Here is a 13291-nt window from a genome sequence, read left to right on the forward strand (position 1 = left end):
CGTGAAGGGAGTGATTCCTGGTGATGGAACAGGGCTGAGCCACGGCCCCTCAGCGAATCAGAGGTCTGCAGCAGGAGGAGGGCATCAGTAACCCCCTCCCCCCTTTTTCACTTACAGAAACCTTCTGCTGGATCCAAGCCTCTCTCTGGAGTAAATTATAATAACGCCAAGATACTTACCTCAGCAGTAGAGCATCTCCTTTGCATGCAGATGGTCTGGGGTTCAGTCCCTGGAACCTCCCATTTAAAGGGGGGGAATCAGGTAATGGGTGATGTGAAAGACCTCTCCACTGAGCCCACGAAGACAGCTGCTGCTGGTTAGAATAGACAATACTGACCTGAAGAAGTGAGCAGTGACTCACGAAAGCTCCTCCCCTGCCACAAGTTTTCTTAGTCTCTGAGGTGCTCCTGGACTCCGGCTCTTTTCAGACAGCCTAACGCAGCGACCCATCTTGATCTAATACTGACCTTGATAGACTGACTCAGTGTAAGTCAGTGCCATGTGCGTTCCTTTGGGCAAGACAAACCCTCGGTAAATGGTGGAGCACAAGAGATTTAACCACCACATAGGAAAAGACTAGCTGGTCTCTAAACAGCATCATCTATGAAGTTTTCTCAAATCACAACCACCACTTTTTCCTGAACCACCACCATGGGGGGGGGAGTGAAATCCTCTTAATAAACCCCCCATGTATACATATTTCTGCCCTGATTACCATGTTGTACATATTAAATTCCATGTCAAAATTGAAGTCAAATGAGGAGGAAGTTCTTGTATTTTATTGTAATGAAATATGGAAAACAGTTAGGCCAAAGGACCCATCAAAACTGACTACTTTCTGCTCAGCATATTCAGGGAATATGCTTCAATTAATAGGAAAACAATTAGACCAAATAGTTAACCAAATATTGACAACTTTCTTCTTTTTCTTCTTCTTGAGCATATTCTGAACATATTCAGGAAATACATGTTATTTTATAGGTGGACTGACATCATCAAGAAAACAATATTCGAACAGCATAATTGGTTACAAAAGACAGTGGTAATTTGAGTAATAATCCTCTGATTGGCCAGATACAAAGAAACATATCTACGTCAAACTAAGTGTTTACTTAACCTAACCTAAATGATAATGGGCAAGGAATCTTCATACGAGACTAAAATCTTATCTGACCCAGACATTGAAAGGTTTGCCCTAAGAACTACAGAATCATGAACTTTGTACCTATTATGTTGTCTGCTAGCAATATCAGACCTACAAGAGGAAAGCCTTCTATATAACAGGCCTTTCTAACATCCTAATAAAATATTACTTAAAGAATACATCTATAAAAACCAGAGAAATATGAATATGAACAATCAAGAAGGAAAAACCTATATATGAAAATCTTTATATTCCCATTCATACTACAACCATTTCTGCTCCGCCACCCCCCACAGAATTCTGGGTGCGGCTAAGGCAACTCTTTGAACCTCTGCCGTAGCACGCATGTGAGTGTTCATGCACAGGTGTCTCGGTCCCTATGTGACCAGCAATGAGAGCGCACTGCTGTTCTTCTGGTCTGAGTTTCTTTCTTACCCATAAATCTCTGCTAAACAATGTAGCTATATTTGTTAATAACATTCTGCTCTAATCCAGTTATTTTATGCTGGGCAAGATGTTTTTCTCATCTCAGGCTTTTTAGAATTCATGATTCCCCAGTTCTGTTTTGCACATGTTGGTTGCCAGCTCCATAACAGACCACAGACCGCATCCTGTTCTGCTTAATTTCCAGAACTCTTCAGTGAAGTTCTGTAACGTCTGCAGCGCTAAGCACCGAGGCCCAGGTAGCGCCATCCTGGGGATGAAAAAATGACGGCCCCCGGCATGCCAAGAATCTCCGTTCCTGTCTGTATGTGTCTGTTTCAACGTGGCACTGAGAAGTAATGCTTCACTGTTAATGCCTGTATCTGTTAAATTCTGGCTGAGGACATGTAGGCAGAGGATCTTGAAATAATCCAGCCCACCAGTATTTCCTCTATCGATCCATAGTGATAAAAAGGCAGAAAAGAAATCATTGTATCGTCAGCTGATGTATCACCCCTGCACAGTTTGGAGTTGGTCACCTGTATGTTTGTCTCAGTAATGAAATCAATTAAACTGAATTGTAAAATATCTTTGGTACGTTCTGTTTACAAGAGGGTGTCTAGTTTGAAGTTTCGCATTGGAGAATACTGTTTGGTCTTTATGCATTCACATTCTTGCTAACTATATCTTATTGATCTAATGCATTTGTTATCCCAACCATTAAAAGCAGCAAAGGCCTCCATTTTACCCTCACAACAAGCCTGTGAGGTGGGCTAAGCTGGGAGAGAGCGACAGACCTAAATCTCCCTGTGAGATCCATGGCCGACTGTATATTTGAACCTGGGTCTCTCCTGTCCCAGTCCAGCACTCTAACCACACTGTTGCTAACATCCTCAGTCAATCTGTCTTTGGGAATACCTTAACTCCCTTCTGGGGATTTACGGGGAGTTGCGGAAACCACCTAAGACAGTGCCAATATATGGCAAAGGTCAATAATTGTCCCTATTCATAAGAAAGGGGACAAAGGATCCGAGTAACTACAGGCACATTAGTGTACTATCTGTATTGGGGAAAATATATGCCTCTATACCACTTACTCTATTGGATTTCCCTAGAGAATATTATTGGTCCTGAACAGGCAGACTTCATTGTAGGGCTATCAACAATTGACCACTGCATGTTATTACATCATCTGGCTAAGAAATACACAGCCATTGCAAAAGGGTGCCTCTGTGTGGCCTTTGTAGACTTACAACCACAGGATGCATCTGGCAAAGAATCCAGGTTGGGAAGCTCATGGAAATTTGGGGGGTGGGGCCTGGAGAGGGTGAGGTTTGAGGAGGGGTGGGACCTCAGACAGGTACAATGCCATAGACTCCACCCTCCAAACCAGCCATTTCCTCCTGAGTAACAATTGTTGCCAATCTCCAGGAGAGGGCTGGAGATCACTGCAAATTACAACTGCTCTTCAAGTAGCAGAGATCAGTTCCTCTGGAGAAAATGGTAGACTCTATGTCATTATACCCTGCTGAGGTCGCCACAGCACATTGACGCTGAGTGCCCAAGGCCTTGGCACTCTCCCAGAGCCTCTTTCTAGAGCTCGTTGTATTTATTTCCACAACGGACCTTATTCCTAGTATACTATAAATGCCTGAAAGACAAATTAATTTTGTCACTTCAAAAAGTTATGAATAAGTACTATGAAAACTTTGCGTGGCAGAAAGCACATAACATTGATACATACAGAAGGTAATGATCCAATGCTTCCACAATCTTACAGACCTATTTCCTTATTGAATGCAGACTATAAAACTTTTACTGCAATTATGGGTGAAAGGTTAAGGAAATGTATTATGGAAATAATCCATATGGGCCAGACTGGTTTTGTTCCAAAGAGATGTATGAAAGATAATGTAAGACACCTATGTTTCTCCTACATATATCTGGTCATTGTTTCAAATCTGGGCCCCAATATATAGATATTTAAGTGTATCAACAGAAAACTGGCTTGCTACCAGTGTTCCCTCTAAGCTGAGTTAGTGTGAGCTAGCTCACAGTTTTTTAGCCTCCAGCTCACACATTTTTTGTCTTAGCTCAGGAAGGATGGCTCCAGAGCAAACTAATTTATGCAGCAGCCAAATCACTCACTCACGACTTTCATGTCAGTAGCTTACAATGTAGAATTTTTGCTCAGATGACTCCACAGCTTAGAGGGAGCATTGCTTGCTACTGTCCAAAGGGGCTCCCCACCCAAAGAAACCCACAAGGGAATGCCTTTTCAAGTGGTTTGAATAAGAATACTACTTTTGGTCTTGGAACAGGATTTTAGCACCTGTGCACCTATCTTCAGACTGCAGAAAATGGGACTTTCCCCATCTTGCTGTAGTCCACTGAAGCCTCCCATACTGTTTGGGGGTGGGTGGGATAGGGGACCCTCCTGAAGAGCCTGGGAGCAAAGTGAGCATCTGCAGTAGGTGGGGAAACCAGTGAAAACCATCTTCTCTTCCACAAATGGGAATGCAACCCCTTTGAAAAAGCTGTGTGGTGGGAAATACGCTATTGTAAGGAGTGCCTTCTTCTGCATGAATCTATCCAGAACCTTTGTTCATCTTCAGTGGTCCACATGCAACCACTGATTCTCTGATGTGCAGTGACAACAGGGGTGTATTCAGAGTGGCACCTTGGTTACTGAATTCTTTGCCTCAGGAAGATTGCCTCATGTACTCACTGCTGGCTTTTTGTGGTAGAGTGAGGGCAGCAATTTTTCAAAGCATCAAATTATTATTAGGATTATTATCACTTATTATTTCTGTTCCAATTGATTACAGTCATTATTTGCAGTTTAGTTTTACTCTACATTGATGTTTTCAGTTGCTGTTGCACATGCTGTTACAGCCTATGGTTACTGGCCCTTCTCCTGGTATTTATCTTTTTTATTGAATTATTTTATAATTTTAAATGTATTTTTAATAGCTCAAATGTTTTCATGTTTCTTACGTTCACTCTCTTGTGGACCCTGATCTGGTGGAAAGGTGGCATAAAAATGTTTTAGATAATAATAAATAATACTAATCTCTGTGGAATGGATATATGGATGGATGCAATTCAGATATTCTAAATATAAATCTTTACCAAAAACGTAACATTCTCTGTCTCTGTTTACTGATTACATCTGTTGCTTTCTCTTTGGTTGTTTTGCAGCTGGCCTGCGGGGGGGCAGCAGCTGTGTCTCCAACCACATTTCTTAAAACGCTATTAATCTGAAATTTGTGGAATGAAGTCATATTTGACTTTTAAACCAATAAGCAGCCACATCTTGGGGGTTATGTCCTGCCAAAGGAAAATGAAAATTTCAAGGGAGGTGGGTTAAAGTGTGTATGACTGAAGTGTTTTAAAATGCAGAGACCAGAAGGAAAAAAATATTTGGATCTCTTATTTGGAATAAATGGAGATCCTACCGGAGTTACATTGTGGACAGATGAACAAAGCAATGCAGAGCTGGAGGCCAGGTTGGCCTCCTCAGCCAGGCCTAGAGGCACAGAGAGACACAGTTATAATGTTAGACTGAAATCTGGGAGACTCCCAGTTCAAATTTCCTCTGTTATTCAGCTTGCTGGATGACCCTTGGCCCTAACCCATATTAAAGAGTTGTTGTAAGCATGTACGCTGGGGTGAAGGCTGGAAAGATCCAGGCAGAGGGGATATAACAGGCCCTTGAATGCAGGCAGGCCATCTGAGTGCCATCACAGGTCCCCAGATTAGGCTTGCCAAATCCCCCCGGGAAACCCCTGCTCAATGGTCCCGTTTCTCACCGGCCCGGATCAAGGCTTCTGGGGGAACCCCACCCCCAAATGTCAGAGGTGACATCATCACGCTGGGCACGTTGTGGGGGGACGCTCTATGATTTTAGGGAAAACTCTATGGTTTTCCCTCGAACCATAGTGGTCCCGTCCCCAATGTGACTGCCGCGATGACGTCACTTCTGGGTTGCGTCATCGCACTGCGTGCCGAAAAGCTCCAGGACAGGGCCTGGGACTCCCCCGCTTTAAGGTAAGTTGTACTTGGCAACCCTACCCCAGATATTTCCTCTGGGCCTTCCTCTTTCTTCTTCCTTGTAGCACCATCTTGCTGTATCAGGAACTGGCCATCTCAAAACAAAGTCCCTTCTCCTTTTTCCAGTACTGTTCCGCTTAACCAAGGACTGACATTTCAATGAGCATTATATTGCTTACGATACAGCTCTGTATAGGAACCATGTGGAACGCTTTGATACTATGGTAACAGATATTACCGTAATCATGCAGATTCTAGAAATGAAGATAAAAGATGATTTACCCAAGATTTCATTTTTTTTAAAGCTGTCACTATTTGTATAGCACACCGATGTTGAGCAAGACAGATGGGTGCATGAAACACTACACAAACATCTGGGGTTACCGCTATATTGTTCAGGAAGACCCGGGCTTTCAAAGGAAGAGGCTTGAGTTGATATATGGGTAGGCCAAAGAGTTTCATTCTGCCCATGTTTGTATTTTGCTTTAATAGTACAAATACGAGATTGTGTGACTCCTCCACTTAATGGGGAGAAGCGAATGCCCATCTGTATTTGGAGCTGTATTGAGGAGCTGGGCAGATTTGGACTGAGGAGGAGACGACCAGAAGCCTGGAGGAAGCAAAAGGACCAAGGGGTGATAGGAAGCAGCCCAGGGGAGTGCAGAGAACTGCCCTGGACCTGAGTAGTGAGGGAACTCTGGGGGATGCATCCAGCGTGGATTGGGCTTGGACCCAGGAAAGGTGCTGTTCAAAGAGACGTGAGTATGCCTTTAATTGAGGGGGCGGGATGGACTCCCAACCGTAGCCCATCCTTCTCCGGGTGGAGTCACTGCGGGTGCCGTGCCCAGCCATCCCTGCCCAAGACCAGGACACACCGCTGCTTCTGATTGGTGCCCTGCAGACACGTGTTGGGGGGGGGGTCACTGTCCTAAGAGGTATCAATTCCACGCCCTGAAAGCTCTGCTTTTCTCCCCCTTTTTTTCTTTCTAACATCCACACTGATGAAGAGTTCTGGAGAACTTGACAGCTTTCACGTAGTTTTTAATTCTGGCTGGTCCTAATAAAAAATATTAGGTGAATTTTGTTGTTTGGCTTTGTTTTGGACCAACACAGCTGCTTTCTCTTTTGAAAACGCAATGGGACACATGTCACCAAACACGTCTCACTGATTTTAAAATGGATACTTTGGCTGCCAGTTTGTCTACGAGTTGAATTCAAGCTGCTGAGAATAACTTTTAAAGTCCTTCATCATCTAGGACCCATATATCTGAAGGGCTGACTCTGCCCAAGTGTCGCTGTGAGCCATTTATGGTCCTCTGCTTGACACCTTCTAGTTCTTCCCCTGTGTAAGGATGCCTCCACAGCATCCACTGGAGCCTGATTCTTTTCAACAGTAGTAGAAGAAAAAGAAGACTTGGTTTTTATACTCCACTTTTCTCCACCTTAAGGAGTCTCAAAGTGGCTTACAGTTGCCTTCCCTTCCCCACAGCAGGCACCCTGTAAGGTAAGTGGGGCTGAGAGAGCTCTGAGAGAACTGTGACTGGCCCAAGGTCACCCTGCAGGCTCCATGTGGAGGAGGAGTGGGGAATCAAACCCGGTCCTCCAGATTAAAGTCCACCGGTCTTAACCACTAAGCCAGGCTGGCTCTCAACAGTGGCTCCCATCTTGCAGAATCCACTCTCTGGAGAGGTGGGGGGCACCTTGGTGGCTGCATTCCAAATAAAGTAAATCACAACCTAAAATGTGACTGATACATACTGGATGGTTCCTAACCTCTCTGTTAGACAATCTTTCAAGGTGCGTTGGTGGGATGTTGATGCAGCTACTGGGACCCTCCTGGTTTACCACCTTCCCAGAGAACAAAAGGCTTTATTAAAAACTTAGAAAATTCCAAGTTACTCAAGGCCTCAGAAGCAGACCTTCTTAACTCAGGTGAGATAGAGCGTGAAAAGCAGAAGAGGAGAAGAAGAGATTGGATTTATACCCCGCCCTTCACTTGGAGTCTCAGAGCGGCTCACAAACTCCTTCCCCTTCCCCTCCCCACAACAGACACCCTGTGAGGTGGGTGGGGCTGAGAGAACTCTGACACAAACTGCTCTTTTTCAAGGACAGCTGTGCCAGAGCTTGTGACTGACCCAAGGTCACAGCAGGTGCAAGTGGAGGAGTGGGGAATCAAACCCGGGGGGGGGTGCTCTCTTGGGAAGTGGGGGGGGGTCAATGACACTGAATAGCTTGTGTAGTCTAGGGGGCAACAGTGTGAGCTGGATGGTGACTGGTACAAATCTGACCTCAGCAGTGAATCCACTAGGAGACCTCTAAGGCATGCCACTGTCTCTCGGCCTCAATTAATGTGTATTTGTAAAAAGGTAAAGGTTTCCCTTGCTCAAAAACCAGTCAAATCCGACTCTAGGGTTGTGGTGCTCATCTCTGTTTCCAAGCCGACCCAGCGCTGTCCAAAGACATTTCCATGGTCATGTGGCTGGTATGACTAGACACCAAGGCGCACGGAATGCTGTTACCTTCCCACCAAAGCGGTACCTGTTTATCTACTCACAATTTCTTGCTTTTGAACTGCTTGGTTGGCAGGAGCTGGGGCCAGAAATGGGAGCTCACGCCGTCATGCAGCAGTAGGGTCTCAAACGACAGACCTTCCGGTCTGCAGCTCAGCGTCTTAACCATCGCAGCCCTCTTGTGTATTTGTAGGTATCTGTAATTGTAGACATACGTGATAGATCATTATTTGGGGGAGTAAACCTCTTTTAATGTTGGTGGTGGAAAGAGCCCTCAAGTCACAGCTGACTTATGGTGAACCCTCATGGGGTTTTCAAGGGAAGAGACAAAGAGGGGTGGTTTGCCGTTGCCTGCCTCTGTGTAGCGATCCTCCACATACTGTCCAAGTCTGCCACTCAAGTGCTAACTGGGGCCGACTCTGCTTCACTTCCAAGATCTGACAAGACTGGCCTAGCCTGGGCCATCCAAGTCAGGGCGCAGATTGTTTCTTTGGCTGTTTTCAATTATTTGCTTATTCACAACAAGTTAAACAAAAATTTAGCAGATAATCTTTAAAAAAAACCCTTAGGCAACAGCTTTTTAAGAATTTCAAACAGTCTTCAAGGTTAGGAGGCCAAATTTTGCTCTAACTGCTCGTATGTTTTCCTTTTTGCCATCTTTTCTTTGCAGCGATGACAGTGTGGAGTTGTTTTGTTCCATCCATCAATATGCAGAACATCTCCCTGGACTGATAAATGGCTTGTAGCATCAGATTCCACCCATGATGAATGTTTCAGCAGAGTTATAGAAATCTATAATCTAATATTCGTACATATTATGGTAAAATATTGGGCTGCTCTCCTCCAGAGGGATACTTATCTGGCTATGTGAGCCTGGGGGTGGATGGCAGCTGTGGTGATGATCAGACATTACCATAATCCCGTTCCACAAAACAGAGTGCCAGTCTAAGCACAAAGGAAAAACACAACTGCCCCATGCTTTCTGTTTTCTGACTCTCTTAGGGCTGTGAAGCATTACCTTCATTCAACACCGTTCTGGTCGCCGTTTGTTTGCAAAAGCTCTTTAAAAATTCATCCTGGCCATCTGTTCGCATTGCACCATTTTAATTGGATCGCCTTGCACCATTTGATACTCTAACCTCTTTCCTCCCCCCCCTCCATCTCCTTGCCTTTGTCTTGCATTCAGGTACACACTTAACCTCAGCCATTTGCCTGTTAGAAGCATCCCTCATCAGCACCTTGGACAGCGACTCCAGCAAGCCTGGCAAAGGCGCACAATCACTGTACGTTCCCCCTTGTCCTACATGACTGACCCCTTCTGGGGCCTGGAGGATATTCAGAGAGGTGGCTGAATAAAGCCTGCCCCTGCCTCCTGACTGCGGGTATTCCAAGGAGATCTCCCATCCTAGTACTTGTCAGAGTCAGCCCTGCTTAGCTTCCGAGATCTGATGAGATCCGGCTTTCCTGGGCTAGCCAGGTGAGGGTTAGCTGGTACCTTCTTGAGTTATGGGATATTCATTCACAGGAGAACAGAGTGCTCCTATTCCTCTTTTATGGTGACACCCATGCTTGTCTTCCTCAGAAGACAAATATTTTAAGGAAGAAGAAGAAAAAGAAGACGAGGAAGAAGAAGGAAAAGAAAGAGAAGGAATATCAATACTCTGCTTGAACGGTGTTCACTTGTGAATGCAACCCAAATTCTGGTTAATAGTAGATGTGCAAATCTTCTTCTAAAATAAGACCACTGCAACAGGTTTTTCTCAAGAGAGAGAGTGTGAAAAAAAAATCCTTACAAAAGATAGCTGTGGATTTTGGTTTCCATAGTGATATTTGTAGGGATGACTCTTTAGGTGGGGCTGATTTTTTTTTTTTAAAAAAAACACCCTTAAAATGCAATAAGCACAAATATCTCTTGTTTTGAACAACCGTCTGTGTGAACATTTCTTATTGCACACATAAATCTGACCCCATTACTGTGGTACTCTGATTGCCTGGGAAATACAATAATATTTTTGTCTAAATATAAAGCAAACTCTCACTCATATGATCTTCCTATTACCAAGAAACAAAACAGAATAAACCCATATCCATTCTGAGAATGCCTAGGTGCCCTTTTCTCAGGGGTCATTTCGTAGAGAAAGAGGTCCAGGAGTTCATTAGCATAACTTATTTGCATAGGCCACACCCCCTGACATCACCGGAAGTGTGCCAGAAGGCAACACCCACCGCTCAGGCTCCACTGGACTGTTTTGGATTGCTAGCTATTGGGGGGGGGGACACGGGCAGCTCTGTCCTCACAGAAGAGGGAGAGCTTGTGCCTGAATAAAACTTGGTCTTAAAGGTGCCACTGGACTGTTTTGGACCGGGGGGCCGAGGGGGGGCTCTGCAGCTTACCTGGCTGTTTCTTGCTCTGACTGAGGGCTGCTGGGAGCAGGAGGTGGGGCTTGTTGCATGTGCCCACGCCCCTGGGCTCTTTACTGCCAGAGCTCCGCTCCTGTGCGCTCCTGCAGGAAATTACCCCTGCCTTTTCTTATGGCATATAATTATGGCATATAATTACTATACATAACCTAGTTCTTGGGCATTACAATAACAACACTACATTCAGTTGATCTTAGAGGTCATGATGGGACCCCCTAAACACTTTAGAGTACTTCAGGGGAGGCCCTTTCTGCACTTTGGTGCATTTATTAATTGAAACATTGATAACCCCACCTTTCCTTGTGGCTCACGACAGCTTTTGCATCACAATTTAAAGCATACAAATTAAAATTGTAGATAAACTGCAGACCCCCAAATATGCCTGCAGCCGATACCACCTTGGAAGCCACAGCCAATGAAACGGCCTCGCAGCACCTCCTAAAGATGCCCCCCCCTTCCCCATTCCAATGGAGAAGGAATCACAGCTCATCTCCAGACAACAGAGATCACTTCCCCTGGAGAAGAAGGATGCTTTGGAGCAGGCCAGGAGCCAGAAAATATTCGGGGGGGGGGCAATGGGGGGCATGACATCACTTTCAACTTCACAAAAAAGAAAATAAAAATAAATCAAACAAAAAGGATGATGAGAAGAGCCAGAGAAAGGGCCCCCTTCACCCTCCTTTCCCTCTTCCCCTTTCCCATAAGAGCCACAGGGAAAGAAAATAAAAGTGGCTCAAGTGGTTAAGACGGTGAACTGCAGGCTGTGGAAGGTCAGTAGTTCAGCAGTTCGAGACCCGAGTGTGCCGCATGATGGAGTGAGCTCCCATCTCTAGTTCCAGCTCCTGCCAACCTAGCAGTTAGAAAGCAAGACATTGCAAGTAGATAAATAGGTACCACTTCGGTGGGAAGGTAACAGCGTTCCGTGCGCCTTGGTGTTTAGTCATGCCGGCCACATGACCACGGAAACGTCTTCGGACAGCGCTGGCTTTTCGGCTTTGAAACGGAGATGAGCACCGCAACCCTAGTCGGTCGACGTCAGACTGACTGGCCTGTAATTTCCCGGATCTCCTCTGGAACCCTTTTTAAAGATGGGAGTGACATTAGCTACCTTCCAGTCCTCAGGAATGGAGGCTGATTTTAAGGAGAGATTACATATTTTTGTCAGGAGATCCACAAGTTCACAACTGAGTTCTAGATCTTTAAACTCCTAGTCGGATTAGGCCCAGAAGTCTCTGAAGGAACGCCTTCAGCCATAGCAACCAGTCAGAGGCTTGAGGGTGACCCAGTGGGCCTTCCCTCGGGAACCAGACTTCGCAGAGGTTCAGCTGGTGGGAAACCAGGGAAAGGCTTTTTTTGGTAGCCCCCCCCCCCCTTAGCGGCCTAGGGTTGCCAAGTCTGGGTGTGGAAATTCCTGGAGATTTTGGGGTGGAGCCCGAGGAGGGGAGGATTTGGAAAGGGGCCTCAGCAGGGTATAATGTCAAGGAGTCCATCCTCCTAAGCGGCCCATTTCTCAAAACGTACTGATCTCTGTTCTGGGAGATCTCCAGGCCCCATCTGGAAGTTGGGAACCCTAACCTGGCATGAAGAGAAGGCGAAACCTACCAGAGTCATTGGCATGTTGCTGATTCCCAGTGCATGATGATCGATGTGTTCAACACATTCCCATGAGTTCAGTTAAAAGACTGAGTCAGCCCTTTCATATATTTGTATGAGCAATTCAGATGTCATTTGGGTCCAGCTTCTGTTTTAGGAAACAACATCACTGGTGTTTAAAAACTGATTCTTGATCTTCCTGTTATCTCTGCATGTGAGCCGAAAGCGTGACCCAGCGCCACACCTAGGGCCAGATCGGTCCTGGTGGGCAAGTGGTGTTTTCAGGGAGGATTGCCCACCAGCCTCCCACCGCAGGAACAAAGGAGCACCTCAGAAGCTGTGTGGTGCCCCAGGGCGCAGTCGGGACTGCACTGGCATGGAGCGGCAATGGGTGAGAAGCCCTGATGTGACCTCGGAGACTTCTCAAAGGGGCCCTTCCAGCTGTAAGTAATGCAGAAGTAAAATGCTGTCCAAGGTAGGTCAGCAAGTTAATCATCTCACTCCAAATGGAAAACTGCGGTGGGACCTTCTCACCAACAAATGGGATTTCTGCACACCTGTTAGTGTTATTGATAAAGTTTGGAAAGGGGCAGTTGTTGGACCAAGGCTGAAGTGCAGATTTGTGTTTAGCATTTATGGCAGTGGGGGCAGGGTTAGCCCTGGCTACTATTTGGGTGGGAGACCACCAAGGAGATTCAGGGTTGCTACACAGAGGCAGGCAATGGCAAGCCACCTTTGAAGGTCTCTTGCCTTGACAACCCTGCTGGGTGGCCATAAATCAGCCAGGACTTGATGGCAACAACAACAGCATAGGGGTTTCTCTGCTTCGCAGGCCCTGCAGGATTGTAACAGGACCCCGATGTCCTTGGGCAGAGAGTCCCACCAAGCCAACGAGGCTTGCCTGAAGGCAGCTGCCTCGTGCTGGGTCGGACCCTGGGCTCTATCCCGCCCAGCATTGCCCGCTCGGACCGGCAGCAGCTGGTCCCCAGCCAGGGACCTCCCCCGGAGATGCCCAGCCGGGCTGCACCCGGGAAAGGCCTTAATCTGCGGGCTGGACGGCTGCTCGGCCCCTCCCCAGCCTGGCACTGCCGACCGAAGGCCCCCCCCCCCGGGGGCCCGGGGGGGCCGGAGGCCGCCCCTCCCACCC

General features: G+C 46.4%; 1 protein-coding gene across 1 annotated transcript in view; it reads left to right on the forward strand.

Moving 5' to 3' along the window:
- The first annotated feature begins 5537 nt into the window (after positions 1-5537).
- The window catches only part of AMPH (amphiphysin), a 154825-nt gene continuing 147071 nt past the window's right edge, over positions 5538-13291 (forward strand). Inside the window, exons 1-2 of the mRNA XM_015419188.1 lie at positions 5538-5617; positions 13098-13194. Of these exons, the coding sequence (XP_015274674.1) occupies positions 5538-5617; positions 13098-13194 (177 nt within the window). The remainder of the gene's footprint in view (positions 5618-13097; positions 13195-13291) is intronic.

Source organism: Gekko japonicus, unplaced genomic scaffold (genome assembly GCF_001447785.1).
Source record: "Gekko japonicus isolate JY-2015 unplaced genomic scaffold, Gekko_japonicus_V1.1 scaffold190, whole genome shotgun sequence".
Classification (NCBI taxonomy): Eukaryota; Metazoa; Chordata; class Lepidosauria; order Squamata; family Gekkonidae; genus Gekko; species Gekko japonicus.